This window comes from Saccoglossus kowalevskii, chromosome 9, assembly GCF_978046115.1.
Source record: "Saccoglossus kowalevskii chromosome 9, keSacKowa6.1, whole genome shotgun sequence".
In the NCBI taxonomy this organism is placed as follows: Eukaryota; Metazoa; Hemichordata; class Enteropneusta; family Harrimaniidae; genus Saccoglossus; species Saccoglossus kowalevskii.
Genome location: NC_140649.1, coordinates 26,177,816 through 26,195,851, shown reverse-complemented (window position 1 = coordinate 26,195,851; position 18,036 = coordinate 26,177,816). Strand labels below are relative to the sequence as shown.

Below are 18,036 nucleotides of genomic sequence, written 5' to 3'. Positions count from 1 at the left end.
TACATCCCTGTGACCATGAATGTATTGCCTACCCTAGAATCGACATTTCCTAATCGTATAAGGGTACAATCTGATGTAGATACGTGTTTTAATGGTCATTATTCATACGAGAAACGGGGGTACGATGTCTTGAATACTCGCTTAAGGATTCATGTCTTAGTTTATGCATTTTCAAGCAACAAAGCGGATATATGGGGTAAACGAGATAACACATTCGTAATCTGACATTATCACTCGTGTGGCATCGTATATGTTTTCAATAATTTTGCACAATGGCTGTCAACCCCATATGCACGTAATGTGTGACACCCACCCGTGAAAGCGCACCCCTATACTGTATAAATGGTTTGTCCCTAGCGACGAGCAATTATCGAACAGCGTCGCATGCGCAGAGCAAAAATACAATTAAAGACTGAGGCTACACTCACAAAGACATAAGTATAATATACTCATTATTAATGCATGCATGATCTGAATACAGTACATTTTGAGATGTGAAATCTTATCGAGACGAAAACACATTAAGGTACGTAACGAAATGGCTTTTCTATTATATTATATTACGATGTAACTCAGGGTTTGAATATCGCTTACGTCCAGCAGTCTCCTTTGACAATCTGCTGATGAAGTTCTGCCTCGGTCTCACGTAGTCCTTGCAGTATAATGTTATTTTCCTCTAGAGACAACATCCGATCATGGTTAATGTTGCATAACAATAACGAAGGTGATATTATTATTCATGATATATCAAAATATTGCTACAACCGGAACTATGATATGAAAGAATAATACCACTTGACGTTAGAAGGCCAAGTTAGACATGCGTGGAAACTGGAGATATAGATAAATTTATAGGTCAATTACGCGTACAGTGATCGGAGATTCAGACACCAACATGGCGAGTGTGTTCACTTGGCCATGTGCATTTATTTCGCGACATTGATTGTATTAAATACGCGTTCGAAAGAACAAGAACCTGAGTTTAGTGTAATTTAAAGTCAGCAAAAATAATATAGTCACAGCTACATCGTATTTACCGGGAAGATAAACGTACCATGGTAAATACCGCACTGTCTATTATCAGATATTGGAGAGTGGTTATATTACTAACATCTGGTTCGCATGATCATCCGTATGAATGTTTCATTCTCTGCACGTATTCACTTCGAGACCTGCATGGGATAAATAGATTGTGATTCAAATAATAAACTATTTCATTACTGTAAATCATTATTTTGGAGCCAAAAATAAACAAATAAATGAGGTCGTCAGTAATTACATAAATAATAATTAGTATTTATGTTCCTCAATTAATCCCAGACAGGTTTCAGTGAAGGATTTTAAACTGAAACTTGTATTATACACCCCGCGGTTTATATTAAATGTCAGTCTATAAGTAGTGGTCTTTTTACAGTTTTTTTCTTGACCTATATATGACCTTCGATACGATACACCACACTATTTTAAACGGGTTGAGTTTGATTTAACAAACAGAAAGCAATTAGTCAATATAATTGGTTAAGTAACAGATTTTATGGATATATCTTGTAGTGTTCCCCAGGGCAGCATCCCTGGCCCGCTACTATTGTTATACTATCACCATGGCAACACCATAAACTTCACATGGAGGCGTACGTCCTGACAGATTTTACATCTCATCTTAAATTTCAACGAATCGTAAAACAGCTCCACGTGTGCAGTGTTTGCGTGTCTGGCATAATGATCATAACAGCGTGTGGCAAAGATGTAAAGCGACAAACAATATTATTTCTTTTTTAAGTTAATACGCGTACCAATGAACAGCACGGTTGCTTGTACGACTCAGTTGGTAATTTAATTAATGATTTGACTGCTTGAGAACTTTACAATTGATGCGCGGGAGCTTAGCTACCACAGAGCTTCTGGTATGTCCTTCGAACTAAGGGGTGTCAACTAGAAAATTCAATATAACAGTACTTTGGGCGCAAATAGACGACCTTATTTCTGTATGGGGCAACTACAACTTATAAAAGCATTTCTTTTTGCAGATGTATGTCAACTATAAGATGCTATGAATTATGGGTAAGGTAGGAATCACTGTGTTTTGTATATTGGTTGCCATATCATCTATATTTATCGTACAGTATGGAGTGCTCAAGAAAGGTGAATAAACTTTTCATGAATCGTCTTACCGTATAAGTGCACACTTAGCAAATCGTATTTTATATCCGTGTTATTTACAGTCGGTGGCGGCGCTATAAAGTACTAAACTGACAACATTGAAAAAAAGTAAAAAAAAAGATGTGTTATTCTCCCATTTTGGCTACTTATATCCTACTACGATAAATGTAGCACTACTGTATAATATGACAGAACGCCATGCGCCCGTGTACCTCACAAACCCCGCAAATGTTTGGGCGAAGACATGGCGTTCTGTTATTGTTACAAATGTTCCCAGACTTGCATATGCATTAATGTGAAATTAAACAGTATAATTATAAACAAAGTGTCGAAATGCATTTCATATTTCATTTGCAAATGGCTGCACTCAATACCAATATTAGAAGGTTATAACGGCGAATGCCACAGTACATACGTAATAATTAATTGCATCTAATGTACGTGTTATCCGATTGTATAACCAACAACAAAGTGTAGAAATGTATACCACTAATTGGCACATAAAACGCTATATCAGAATAAATAACTAGATGTGTTTGCATTGATTCTTAGATCTGATAAAAATATGGAATAGGTTTGACGGAAGAGTGACATTTGTCAATTCACAGCCTTATTATAAAGATATAAATGAAATCACTTCATCAGAGTCAGTGAATGTCACTTTACGACAGCGCGTTGCATTCAAAACAGTAAGTTTTATCGCAATACGCCCATGCATGACTAAAATTCATACGTCACATTTGGAATAGATGACGCAATTACCAATAACGTCATATTTGTTTGTTATAAATTATTTTTAAAAAATCGATGCGTAGTTTTATTTCATCGATAACACCTAGCATAATACATATGTCTATTTTGTATTTATTTACAGATGGGAGATTTGGAAAACATTCAGCTTAAAAGGAAACTACACGTGAATCAAATATGCCAACAATATCCTGAATTAGAGAGATGGGACAACAGTGTATATGATAATCTACTGGTAGACGATACTTACAAAATATTATTCTGTGCAGTACCTAAGGTTGCTAACTCGAATTGGCGCAGAGTGTTTTTGGTTTTAAGAGGAACATTCAATAACGTGTCAGAAATAACGAAGAGTGTTTATAAATACAAATACAAAACCCTAAAAGATTACACAGACAGGGAAAGACAAATTCGTCTCCAAACGTACACTAAATTTATGTTTTCTAGGCACCCTTTTACAAGGATTCTATCGGCATATAAAGATAAATTTGAGGAGAATCCTGAAAGAAGCTTTGTAAAACAGTACACTCCTTTGTTGAATAAGGCAAACAACAAGATGAACCTGAATGAACAATTCAGTTTTCAGGAGTTCGTGACATTTTTATTAGCATATGTACGAAGATTCAATCGTCATTGGAATGTAATTGCCACCCACTGCTCTATGTGTAATATTCACTACAATTTTATAGGTAAATATGAAACCTTAATCGAGGATGTAGATTTCATTTTGAAGAAGATTGGCGCGAATAACGTAGTCGAATTCCCTTCTTACGTTCCGCACAGAACAAACAGCTCTTCCAGCGAAATATTGAGAAAATACTACAGCGAGCTTTCACAACAACGATTGCAAGAACTGTATAGCAAATATAAAACGGATTTTGAAATATTTGAGTACGAAATAAAAGATTATCTTCACAATTAAGAATAAGTAGTGATGGGCGATCGCCCAAAGTAGAGCATGATCCCAAGGCTCTTGGATTAATAGTCCCACACCCTCCCGACAGAGGTAGCAGGGGCAGTCACCCCTTCGAAATAATGTTGAGGCGTAACCCTCCAAAATCAAGCTGAAGCCGTTTGTGTCAGCAAAATTTGTCCCTTAAACTAAAGGAAATAGCATTTCAGAGGGTGTAGATTTCTACAATTTGTAAGTGGGAGCATGCCCCGGAATTCAAGAACTCACATATTACCGACTGTCTATGCTGCACAAAACTTAATCGCCCAACGCGATGATCGAACCCACGACCCTGGGATTAAGAGTCCCATGCTCTACCGACTGAGATGGCCGGGCTTGACGGTTGTGTTTTTAGCGCATCATTTAGATACTATGAGTAAATTTGCGACGATGCTACGAAACGAGTGAGGACGACAGCTGGAATGAGTTAAACACAAAGAAATTCCAAAATTACAACAATAAAATTTGCTTGCATTTTTACTATTCTAGTTGCTCTAATCATACTCACTATGCGCGATAATAGTTGAAGGAAACGTCGCTCCAAGAAACATCGTGCACAAATTAACCTCGCTCCTGTGACTTGGTCATTAGAGACAATTATTGTTATTCATCCAACATCGTGAGTAAGAACTCATTTCACTCGATATTGTGTCACATTCACCTGTCGAAATTCAACATCTATTAACGAAGCAATATAATGCCGACGGTCTATGCTGCCTACAAGTTATTCGCCCAACGTGGGGCTCGAACCTACGACCCTGGGATTAAGAGCACCATGCTACCGACTGAGCTAGCCGGGCTGCTGACGGTTGTCTTTTAGCGCATCAATTAGGGATTTTGAATAAATTGCAGCGATGCTACGAAACGAGTGTTGACGAGAGCAGGAATGAGCTAAACACAAAGAAATTCTAAAATTACAACAATAAAATTTGCCTTCATTTTTACTATTCCAGTTGCTCTAATCATACTCACTATGCACGATTTTAGTTGAAGGAAACGTCGCTCCAAGAAATAAACACATTAACACAGACAGGAGAATTACCAACCAACAGTCAACCTCCCCGATTTGCGAGTCTCAATACCGTACAAAAATTAACCTTGCTACTGTGACTTGGTCATTAGAGACAATTATTGTTATTCATCCAACATCGTGAGTAAGAACACATTTCACTCGATGTTGTGTTACATTCACCAGTTGAAACTCAACATCTATTAACGTAACCATATAATGCTGACAGTCTATGCTGCCTAAAAGCCTGAAAGTTATTCGCCCAACGTGGGGCTCGAATCCACGACCCTGGGATTAAGACTCCCATGACGGTTGTCTTTTTAGCGCATCAATTACTGCCTTTGAGAAAATTGCAACGATGCTACGAAACGAGTGTGGACGACTTCGTGAATGAGCTAAAGCCAAAGGAATTCCAAATTACAATAATAAAATTTGCTTGCATTTTTACTATTCTAGTTGCTCTAATCGTACTCACTATGCACGATCTAAGTTGAAGGAAACGTCGCTCCAAGAAACAAACACATTAACACAGAGAGGAGAATTACCAACCAACAGTCAACCTCCCCGTATTGCGAGTCTCAATACCGTACACAAATTACCATCGCTCCTGTGATTTGGTCATTGAAGACAATTATTGTTATTCATCCAACATCGTGAGTAAGAATTCATTCCACTCGATTTTGTGTCACATTCACCAGTCGAAATTCAACATCTATTAACGTAACCACATAATGCCGACTGTCTATGCTGCCTAAAAGGTATTCGTCCAACGTAGCGCTCGAATCCACGACACTTGGATTAAGAGTCCCATGCTCTACCGACTGAGCTAGCCGGGCTGCTGACAGTTGTTTTTTTAGCGCATCATTTAGCTACTACATGTATGAGCAAATTTGCGACGATGCTACAAAACGCGTGAGGACGACAGCAGGAATGAGCTAAACACAAAGGAATTCCGAAATTACAACAATAAAATGTGCCTTCATTTTTACTATTCTAGTTGCTCTAGTCAAATTCAATATGCACGATTTTAGCTGAAGGAATCGTCGCTCCAAGAAACAGACACATGAACACAGAGATAAGAATTACCAACCAACAGTCAAACTCCCCGTTTTGCGAGTTTCAATTCCGTAAACAAATTAACATCGCTAAAGTGGTTTGGTCATTGAAGACAATTATTTTTATTCATTCAACATCGTGAGTAAGAACTCATTCCACTTGATTTTGTGTCACATTCACCCGTCGAAATTAAACATCTATTAACGTAACCACATAATGCCGACTGTCTATGCTTCCTAAAAGTTATTCGCCCAACGTGGGGCTCGAACCCACGACCCTGGGATTAAGAGTCCCATGCTCTACCGACTGAGCTAGCCGGGCTGCTGACGGTTCTTTTTTCAGCGCATCATTTAGCTGCGATGAGTAAATTTGCGACGATGCTACAAAACGCGTGAGGACGACAGCAGGAATGAGCTAAACACAAAGGAATTCCAAAATCACAACAATAAAATGTGCCTTCATTTTTACTATTCCAGTTGCTCTCGTCAAATTCAATATGCACGATTTTAGCTGAAGGAAACGTCGCTCCAAGAAACAGACACATTAACACAGAGATAAGAATTACCAACCAACAGTCAAACTCCCCGTTTTGCGAGTTTCAATACCGTAAACAAATTAACATCGCTCCTGTGATTTGGTCATTGAAGACAATTATTGTTATTCGTCCAACATCGTGAGTAAGAACTCATTCCACTCGATTTTGTGTCACATTCACCAGTCGAAATTAAACATCTATTAACGTAACCATATAATGCCGACTGTCTATGCTGCCTAAAAGGTATTCGCTCAACGTGGCGCTCGAATCCACGACCCTGGGATTAAGAGTCCCATGCTCTACCGACTGAGCTTGCCGGGCTGCTGGCGGTTGTTTTTTTTAGCGCATCATTTAGCTACGATGAGTAAATTTGCAGCGATGCTACAAAACGCGTGAGGACGACTGCAGTAATGAGCTAAACACAAAGGAATTCCAAAATTACAACAATAAAATGTGCCTTCATTTATACTATTCCAGTCCCTCTAATCATACTCACTATGCACGATTTTAATTGAAGGAAACGTCGCTCCAAGAAACAGAAACATTGACACAGAGAGGAGAATTGCCACCCAACAGTCAATTTCTCCGTTTTGCGAGTATCCATAACGTAAACAAATTAACATCGCTAAAGTGTTTTGGTCATTGAAGACAATTATTTTTATTCATTCAACATCCTGAGTAAGAACTCATTCCACTCGATTTTGTGTCACATTCACCCGTCGAAATTAAACATCTATTAACGTAGCCACATAATGCCGACTGTCTATGCTGCCTAAAAGATATTCGCCCAACGAGGGGCTCGAACCCACGAACCTGGGATTAAGGGTCCCATGCTCTACCGACTGAGCTAGCCGGGCTGCTGACGGGTATTCTTTTAGCGCATCAATTACTGACTTTGAATAAATTCCAACGATGCTACGAAACGAGTGTGGACGATTTCGTGATGAGCAAAACATAAAGGAATTCAAAATTACAACAATAAAATTTGCTTTCATTTTCACTATTCCAGTAACTGTTGCTCTAATCATACTCACTATGCACGATTTTAGTTGAAGGAAACGTCGCTCCAAGAAACAAACATATTAACATAGAGATAAGAATTACCAACCAACAGTCAACCTCCCCGTTTTGCGAGTCTCAATAACGTAAACAAACTAACATCGCTCCTGTGATTTGGTCATTGAAGACAATTATTGTTATTCATCCAACATCGTGAGTAAGAACTCATTCCACTCGATTTTTTGTCACATTCACCAGTCGAAATTAAACATCTATTAACATAACCATATAATGCCGACTGTCTATGCTGCCTAAAAGGTATTCGCCCAACGTGGCGCTCGAATCCACGACCCTGGGATTAAGAGTCCCATGCTCTACCGACTGAGCTTGCCGGACTGCTGACGGTTGTTTTTTTTAGCGCATCATTTAGCTACGATGAGTAAATTTGCGACGATGCTACAAAACGCGTGAGGACGACAGCAGGAATGAGCTAAACACAAAGGAATTCCAAAATCACAACAATAAAATGTGCCTTCGTTTTTACTATTCCAGTTGCTCTAGTCCAATTCAATATGCACGATTTTAGCTGAAGGAAACGTCGCTCCAAGAAACAGACACATTAACACAGAGATAAGAATTACCAACCAACAGTCAATTTCTCCGTTTTGCGAGTATCCATAACGTAAACAAATTAACATCGCTAAAGTGTTTTGGTCATTGAAGACAATTATTTTTATTCATTCAACATCGTGAGTAAGAACTCATTCCACTCGATTTTGTGTAACATTCACCCGTCGAAATTAAACATCTATTAACGTAGCCACATAATGCCGACTGTCTATGCTGCCGAAAAGATATTCGCCCAACGAGGGGCTCGAACCCACGAACCTGGGATTAAGGGTCCCATGCTCTACCGACTGAGCTAGCCGGGCTGCTGACGGGTATTCTTTTAGCGCATCAATTACTGACTTTGAATAAATTCCAACGATGCTACGAAACGTGTGTGGACGATTTCGTGATGAGCAAAACATAAAGGAATTCAAAATTACAACAATAAAATTTGATTTCATTTTCACTATTCCAGTAACTGTTGCTCTAATCATACTCACTATGCACGATTTTAGTTGAAGGAAACGTCGCTCCAAGAAACAAACATATTAACATAGAGATAAGAATTACCAACCAACAGTCAACCTCCCCGTTTTGCGAGTCTCAATAACGTAAACAAACTAACATCGCTCCTGTGATTTGGTCATTGAAGACAATTATTGTTATTCATCCAACATCGTGAGTAAGAACTAATTCCACTCGATTTTTTGTCACATTCACCAGTCGAAATTAAACATCTATTAACGTAACCATATAATGCCGACTGTCTATGCTGCCTAAAAGGTATTCGCCCAACGTGGCGCTCGAATCCACGACCCTGGGATTAAGAGTCCCATTCTCTACCGACTGAGCTTGCCGGGCTGCTGACGGTTGTTTTTTAGCGCATCATTTAGCTACGATGAGTAAATTTGCGACGATGCTACAAAACGCGTGAGGACGACAGCAGGAATGAGCTAAACACAAAGGAATTCCGAAATCACAACAATAAAATGTGCCTTCGTTTTTACTATTCCAGTTGCTCTAGTCCAATTCAATATGCACGATTTTAGCTGAAGGAAACGTCGCTCCAAGAAACAGACACATTAACACAGAGATAAGAATTACCAACCAACAGTCAAACTCCCCGTTTTGCGAGTCTCAATACCGTAAACAAATTAACATCGCTCCTGTGATTTGGTCATTGAAGACAATTATTGTTATTCATCCAACATCGTGAGTAAGAACTCATTCCACTTGATTTGTTGTCACATTCACCAGTCGAAATTAAACATCTATTAACGTAACCATATAATGCCGACTGTCTATGCTGCCTAAAAGGTATTCACCCAACGTGACGCTCGAATCTACGACCCTGGGATTAAGAGTCCCATGCACTACCGACTGAGCTTGCCGGGCTGCTGGCGGTTGTTTTTTTTAGCGCATCATTTAGCTACGATGAGTAAATTTGCGACGATGCTACAAAACGCGTGAGGACGACAGCAGGAATGAGCTAAACACAAAGGAATTCCAAAATTACAACAATAAAATGTGCCTTCATTTATACTATTCCAGTCGCTCTAATCATACTCACTATGCACGATTTTAGTTGAAGGAAACGTCGCTCCAAGAAACAGACACATTGACACAGAGAGGAGAATTGCCACCCAACAGTCAATTTCTCCGTTTTGCGAGTATCCATAACGTAAACAAATTAACATCGCTAAAGTGTTTTGGTCATTGAAGACAATTATTTTTATTCATCCAACATCGTGAGTAAGAACTCATTCCACTCGATTTTATGTCACATTCACCAGTCGAATTTAAACATTTATTAACGTAACCACATAATGCCGACTGTGTATGCTGCCTAAAAGGTATTCGCCCAACGTGGCGCTCGAATCCACGACCATGGGATTAAGAGTCCCATGCTCTACCGACTGAGCTTGCCGGGCTGCTGGCGGTTTTTTTTTTTTTTTAGCGCATCATTTAGCTACGATGAGTAAATTTGCGACGATGCTACAAAACGCGTGAGGACGACAGCAGGAATGAGCTAAACACAAAGGAATTCCGAAATCACAACAATAAAATGTGCCTTCGTTTTTACTATTCCAGTTGCTCTAGTCCAATTCAATATGCACGATTTTAGCTGAAGGAAACGTCGCTCCAAGAAACAGACACATTAACACAGAGATAAGAATTACCAACCAACAGTCAAACTCCCCGTTTTGCGAGTCTCAATACCGTAAACAAATTAACATCGCTCCTGTGATTTGGTCATTGAAGACAATTATTGTTATTCATCCAACATCGTGAGTAAGAACTCATTCCACTTGATTTGTTGTCACATTCACCAGTCGAAATTAAACATCTATTAACGTAACCATATAATGCCGACTGTCTATGCTGCCTAAAAGGTATTCACCCAACGTGACGCTCGAATCTACGACCCTGGGATTAAGAGTCCCATGCACTACCGACTGAGCTTGCCGGGCTGCTGGCGGTTGTTTTTTTTAGCGCATCATTTAGCTACGATGAGTAAATTTGCGACGATGCTACAAAACGCGTGAGGACGACAGCAGGAATGAGCTAAACACAAAGGAATTCCAAAATTACAACAATAAAATGTGCCTTCATTTATACTATTCCAGTCGCTCTAATCATACTCACTATGCACGATTTTAGTTGAAGGAAACGTCGCTCCAAGAAACAGACACATTGACACAGAGAGGAGAATTGCCACCCAACAGTCAATTTCTCCGTTTTGCGAGTATCCATAACGTAAACAAATTAACATCGCTAAAGTGTTTTGGTCATTGAAGACAATTATTTTTATTCATCCAACATCGTGAGTAAGAACTCATTCCACTCGATTTTATGTCACATTCACCAGTCGAATTTAAACATTTATTAACGTAACCACATAATGCCGACTGTGTATGCTGCCTAAAAGGTATTCGCCCAACGTGGCGCTCGAATCCACGACCATGGGATTAAGAGTCCCATGCTCTACCGACTGAGCTTGCCGGGCTGCTGGCGGTTTTTTTTTTTTTTTAGCGCATCATTTAGCTACGATGAGTAAATTTGCGACGGTGCTACAAAACGCGTGAGGACGACAGCAGGAGTGAGCTAAACACAAAGGAATCCAAAATCACAACAATAAAATGTGCCTTCATTTTTACTATTCCAGTTGCTCTCGTCAAATTCAATATGCACGATTTTAGCTGAAGGAAAGGTCGCTCCAAGAAACAGACACATTAACACAGAGATAAGAATTACCAACCAACAGTCAAACTCCCCGTTTTGCGAATTTCAATACCGTAAACAAATTAACATCGCTAAAGTGGTTTGGTCATTGAAGACAATTATTTTTATTCATTCAACATCGTGAGTAAGAACTCATTCCACTCGATTTTGTGTCACATTCACCCGTCGAAATTAAACATCTATTAATATAACCACATAATGCCGACTGTCTATGCTGCCTAAAAGTCATTCGCCCAACGTGGGGCTCTAACCCACGACCCTGGGATTAAGAGTTCCATGCTCTACCGACTGAGCTAGCCGGGCTGCTGAAGGTTATTTTTTACCGCATCAATTACTGACTTTGAATAAATTGCAACGATGCTACGAAACGAGTGTGGACGATTTCGTGATGAGCAAAACATAAAGGAATTCAAAATTACAACAGTAAAATTTGCTTACATTTTCACTATTCCAGTAACTGTTGCTCTAATCATACTCACTATGCACGGTTTTAGTTGAAGGAAACGTCGCTCCAAGAAACAAACATATTAACATAGAGATAAGAATTACCAACCAACAGTCAACCTCTCCGTTTTGCGAGTCTCAATACCGTAAACAAATTAACATCGCTCCTGTGATTTGGTCATTGAAGACAATTATTGTTATTCATCCAACATCGTGAGTAAGAACTCATTCCACTCGATTTTTTGTCACATTCACCAGTCGAAATTAAACATCTATTAACATAACCATATAATGCCGACTGTCTATGCTGCCTAAAATGTATTCGCCCAACGTGGCCTCGAATCCACGACCCTGGGATTAAGAGTCCCATGCTCTACCGACTGAGCTTGCCGGACTGCTGACGGTTGTTTTTTTTAGCGCATCATTTAGCTACGATGAGTAAATTTGCGACGATGCTACAAAACGCGTGAGGGCGACAGCAGGAATGAGCTAAACACAAAGGAATTCCAAAATCACAACAATAAAATGTGCCTTCGTTTTTACTATTCCAGTTGCTCTAGTCCAATTCAATATGCACGATTTTAGCTGAAGGAAACGTCGCTCCAAGAAACAGACACATTGACACAGAGAGGAGAATTGCCACCCAACAGTCAATTTCTCCGTTTTGCGAGTATCCATAACGTAAACAAATTAACATCGCTAAAGTGTTTTGGTCATTGAAGACAATTATTTTTATTCATCCAACATCGTGAGTAAGAACTCATTCCACTCGATTTTGTGTCACATTCACCCGTCGAAATTAAACATCTATTAACGTAGCCACATAATGCCGACTGTCTATGCTGCCTAAAAGATATTCGCCCAACGAGGGGCTCGAACCCACGAACCTGGGATTAAGGGTCCCATGCTCTACCGACTAAGCTAGCCGGGCTGCTGACGGGTATTCTTTTAGCGCATCAATTACTGACTTTGAATAAATTCCAACGATGCTACGAAACGAGTGTGGACGATTTCGTGATGAGCAAAACATAAAGGAATTCAAAATTACAACAATAAAATTTGCTTTCATTTTCACTATTCCAGTAACTGTTGCTCTAATCATACTCACTATGCACGATTTTAGTTGAAGGAAACGTCGCTCCAAGAAACAAACATATTAACATAGAGATAAGAATTACCAACCAACAGTCAACCTCCCCGTTTTGCGAGTCTCAATAACGTAAACAAACTAACATCGCTCCTGTGATTTGGTCATTGAAGACAATTATTGTTATTCATCCAACATCGTGAGTAAGAACTAATTCCACTCGATTTTTTGTCACATTCACCAGTCGAAATTAAACATCTATTAACGTAACCATATAATGCCGACTGTCTATGCTGCCTAAAAGGTATTCGCCCAACGTGGCGCTCGAATCCACGACCCTGGGATTAAGAGTCCCATTCTCTACCGACTGAGTTTGCCGGGCTGCTGACGGTTGTTTTTTAGCGCATCATTTAGCTACGATGAGTAAATTTGCGACGATGCTACAAAACGCGTGAGGACGACAGCAGGAATGAGCTAAACACAAAGGAATTCCAAAATTACAACAATAAAATGTGCCTTCATTTATACTATTCCAGTCGCTCTAATCATACTCACTATGCACGATTTTAGTTGAAGGAAACGTCGCTCCAAGAAACAGACACATTGACACAGAGAGGAGAATTGCCACCCAACAGTCAATTTCTCCGTTTTGCGAGTATCCATAACGTAAACAAATTAACATCGCTAAAGTGTTTTGGTCATTGAAGACAATTATTTTTATTCATCCAACATCGTGAGTAAGAACTCATTCCACTCGATTTTATGTCACATTCACCAGTCGAATTTAAACATTTATTAACGTAACCACATAATGCCGACTGTGTATGCTGCCTAAAAGGTATTCACCCAACGTGGCGCTCGAATCCACGACCATGGGATTAAGAGTCCCATGCTCTACCGACTGAGCTTGCCGGGCTGCTGGCGGTTTTTTTTTTTTTTAGCGCATCATTTAGCTACGATGAGTAAATTTGCGACGGTGCTACAAAACGCGTGAGGACGACAGCAGGAGTGAGCTAAACACAAAGGAATCCAAAATCACAACAATAAAATGTGCCTTCATTTTTACTATTCCAGTTGCTCTCGTCAAATTCAATATGCACGATTTTAGCTGAAGGAAAGGTCGCTCCAAGAAACAGACACATTAACACAGAGATAAGAATTACCAACCAACAGTCAAACTCCCCGTTTTGCGAATTTCAATACCGTAAACAAATTAACATCGCTAAAGTGGTTTGGTCATTGAAGACAATTATTTTTATTCATTCAACATCGTGAGTAAAAACTCATTCCACTCGATTTTGTGTCACATTCACCCGTCGAAATTAAACATCTATTAATATAACCACATAATGCCGACTGTCTATGCTGCCTAAAAGTCATTCGCCCAACGTGGGGCTCTAACCCACGACCCTGGGATTAAGAGTTCCATGCTCTACCGACTGAGCTAGCCGGGCTGCTGAAGGGTATTTTTTACCGCATCAATTACTGACTTTGAATAAATTGCAACGATGCTACGAAACGAGTGTGGACGATTTCGTGATGAGCAAAACATTAAGGAATTCAAAATTACAACAATAAAATTTGCTTACATTTTCACTATTCCAGTAACTGTTGCTCTAATCATATTCACTATGCACGGTTTTAGTTGAAGGAAACGTCGCTCCAAGAAACAAACATATTAACATAGAGATAAGAATTACCAACCAACAGTCAACCTCCCCGTTTTGCGAGTCTCAATAACGTAAACAAACTAACATCGCTCCTGTGATTTGGTCATTGAAGACAATTATTGTTATTCATCCAACATCGTGAGTAAGAACTAATTCCACTCGATTTTTTGTCACATTCACCAGTCGAAATTAAACATCTATTAACGTAACCATATAATGCCGACTGTCTATGCTGCCTAAAAGGTATTCGCCCAACGTGGCGCTCGAATCCACGACCCTGGGATTAAGAGTCCCATTCTCTACCGACTGAGTTTGCCGGGCTGCTGACGGTTGTTTTTTAGCGCATCATTTAGCTACGATGAGTAAATTTGCGACGATGCTACAAAACGCGTGAGGACGACAGCAGGAATGAGCTAAACACAAAGGAATTCCAAAATTACAACAATAAAATGTGCCTTCATTTATACTATTCCAGTCGCTCTAATCATACTCACTATGCACGATTTTAGTTGAAGGAAACGTCGCTCCAAGAAACAGACACATTGACACAGAGAGGAGAATTGCCACCCAACAGTCAATTTCTCCGTTTTGCGAGTATCCATAACGTAAACAAATTAACATCGCTAAAGTGTTTTGGTCATTGAAGACAATTATTTTTATTCATCCAACATCGTGAGTAAGAACTCATTCCACTCGATTTTATGTCACATTCACCAGTCGAATTTAAACATTTATTAACGTAACCACATAATGCCGACTGTGTATGCTGCCTAAAAGGTATTCACCCAACGTGGCGCTCGAATCCACGACCATGGGATTAAGAGTCCCATGCTCTACCGACTGAGCTTGCCGGGCTGCTGGCGGTTTTTTTTTTTTTTAGCGCATCATTTAGCTACGATGAGTAAATTTGCGACGGTGCTACAAAACGCGTGAGGACGACAGCAGGAGTGAGCTAAACACAAAGGAATCCAAAATCACAACAATAAAATGTGCCTTCATTTTTACTATTCCAGTTGCTCTCGTCAAATTCAATATGCACGATTTTAGCTGAAGGAAAGGTCGCTCCAAGAAACAGACACATTAACACAGAGATAAGAATTACCAACCAACAGTCAAACTCCCCGTTTTGCGAATTTCAATACCGTAAACAAATTAACATCGCTAAAGTGGTTTGGTCATTGAAGACAATTATTTTTATTCATTCAACATCGTGAGTAAAAACTCATTCCACTCGATTTTGTGTCACATTCACCCGTCGAAATTAAACATCTATTAATATAACCACATAATGCCGACTGTCTATGCTGCCTAAAAGTCATTCGCCCAACGTGGGGCTCTAACCCACGACCCTGGGATTAAGAGTTCCATGCTCTACCGACTGAGCTAGCCGGGCTGCTGAAGGGTATTTTTTACCGCATCAATTACTGACTTTGAATAAATTGCAACGATGCTACGAAACGAGTGTGGACGATTTCGTGATGAGCAAAACATTAAGGAATTCAAAATTACAACAATAAAATTTGCTTACATTTTCACTATTCCAGTAACTGTTGCTCTAATCATACTCACTATGCACGGGTTTAGTTGAAGGAAACGTCGCTCCAAGAAACAAACATATTAACATAGAGATAAGAATTACCAACCAACAGTCAACCTCTCCGTTTTGCGAGTCTCAATACCGTAAACAAATTAACATCGCTCCTGTGATTTGGTCATTGAAGACAATTATTGTTATTCGTCCAACATCGTGAGTAAGAACTCATTCCACTCGATTTTGTGTCACATTCACCAGTCGAAATTAAACATCTATTAACGTAACCATATAATGCCGACTGTCTATGCTGCCTAAAAGGTATTCGCTCAACGTGGCGCTCGAATCCACGACCCTGGGATTAAGAGTCCCATGCTCTACCGACTGAGCTTGCCGGGCTGCTGGCGGTTGTTTTTTTTAGCGCATCATTTAGCTACGATGAGTAAATTTGCGACGATGCTACAAAACGCGTGATGACGACAGCAGGAATGAGCTAAACACAAAGGAATTCCAAAATTACAACAATAAAATGTGCCTTCATTTATACTATTCCAGTCGCTCTAATCATACTCACTATGCACGATTTTAGTTGAAGGAAACGTCGCTCCAAGAAACAGACACATTGACACAGAGAGGAGAATTGCCACCCAACAGTCAATTTCTCCGTTTTGCGAGTATCCATAACGTAAACAAATTAACATCGCTAAAGTGTTTTGGTCATTGAAGACAATTATTTTTATTCATTCAACATCGTGAGTAAGAACTCATTCCACTCGATTTTGTGTCACATTCACCCGTCGAAATTAAACATCTATTAACGTAGCCACATAATGCCGACTGTCTATGCTGCCTAAAAGACATTCGCCCAACGAGGGGCTCGAACCCACGAGCCTGGGGTTAAGGGTCCCATGCTCTACCGACTGAGCTAGCCGGGCTGCTGACGGGTATTCTTTTAGCGCATCAATTACTGACTTTGAATAAATTCCAACGATGCTACGAAACGAGTGTGGACGATTTCGTGATGAGCAAAACATAAAGGAATTCAAAATTACAACAATAAAATTTGCTTTCATTTTCACTATTCCAGTAACTGTTGCTCTAATCATACTCACTATGCACGATTTTAGTTGAAGGAAACGTCGCTCCAAGAAACAAACATATTAACATAGAGATAAGAATTACCAACCAACAGTCAACCTCCCCGTTTTGCGAGTCTCAATAACGTAAACAAACTAACATCGCTCCTGTGATTTGGTCATTGAAGACAATTATTGTTATTCATCCAACATCGTGAGTAAGAACTCATTCCACTCGATTTTTTGTCACATTCACCAGTCGAAATTAAACATCTATTAACATAACCATATAATGCCGACTGTCTATGCTGCCTAAAAGGTATTCGCCCAACGTGGCGCTCGAATCCACGACCCTGGGATTAAGAGTCCCATTCTCTAGCGACTGAGCTTGCCGGGCTGCTGACGGTTGTTTTTTAGCGCATCATTTAGCTACGATGAGTAAATTTGCGACGATGCTACAAAACGCGTGAGGACGACAGCAGGAATGAGCTAAACACAAAGGAATTCCGAAATCACAACAATAAAATGTGCCTTCGTTTTTACTATTCCAGTTGCTCTAGTCCAATTCAATATGCACGATTTTAGCTGAAGGAAACGTCGCTCCAAGAAACAGACACATTAACACAAAGATAAGAATTAAAAACCAACAGTCAAACTCCCCGTTTTGCGAGTCTCAATACCGTAAACAAATTAACATCGCTCCTGTGATTTGGTCATTGAAGACAATTATTGTTATTCATCCAACATCGTGAGTAAGAACTCATTCCACTTGATTTGTTGTCACATTCACCAGTCGAAATTAAACATCTATTAACGTAACCATATAATGCCGACTGTCTATGCTGCCTAAAAGGTATTCGCCCAACGTGACGCTCGAATCTACGACCCTGGGATTAAGAGTCCCATGCTCTACCG

At 39.7% G+C, this 18,036-nt stretch overlaps 1 protein-coding gene and 4 non-coding genes across 5 annotated transcripts; 1 reads left to right on the top strand and 4 right to left on the bottom strand.

The window, feature by feature from the left end:
• The first annotated feature begins 3,034 nt into the window (after positions 1-3,034).
• On the top strand, positions 3,035-3,838 carry LOC146739107 (carbohydrate sulfotransferase 11-like). The gene has a single exon (XM_085504045.1). It carries the CDS (start codon positions 3,035-3,037, stop codon positions 3,830-3,832), a length of 798 nt encoding a protein of 265 aa, XP_085360171.1. The 3' UTR covers positions 3,833-3,838.
• Positions 3,839-6,175: 2,337 nt separating this feature from the next.
• TRNAK-CUU (transfer RNA lysine (anticodon CUU)) lies at positions 6,176-6,248 on the bottom strand. The gene has a single exon. It is a non-coding gene; the product is annotated as a tRNA-Lys (tRNA).
• A 5,295-nt stretch (positions 6,249-11,543) lies between these two features.
• TRNAK-CUU (transfer RNA lysine (anticodon CUU)) lies at positions 11,544-11,616 on the bottom strand. The gene has a single exon. It is a non-coding gene; the product is annotated as a tRNA-Lys (tRNA).
• Positions 11,617-14,225: 2,609 nt separating this feature from the next.
• TRNAK-CUU (transfer RNA lysine (anticodon CUU)) lies at positions 14,226-14,298 on the bottom strand. The gene has a single exon. It is a non-coding gene; the product is annotated as a tRNA-Lys (tRNA).
• Positions 14,299-15,834: 1,536 nt separating this feature from the next.
• TRNAK-CUU (transfer RNA lysine (anticodon CUU)) lies at positions 15,835-15,907 on the bottom strand. The gene has a single exon. It is a non-coding gene; the product is annotated as a tRNA-Lys (tRNA).
• Positions 15,908-18,036: the final 2,129 nt, after the last annotated feature.

What these genes read in the sequence shown, in the direction of transcription:
- LOC146739107 (XM_085504045.1), top strand. Translation starts at nt 3,035, where the DNA reads ATGGGAGATTTGGAAAACATTCAGCTTAAAAGGAAACTACACGTGAAT.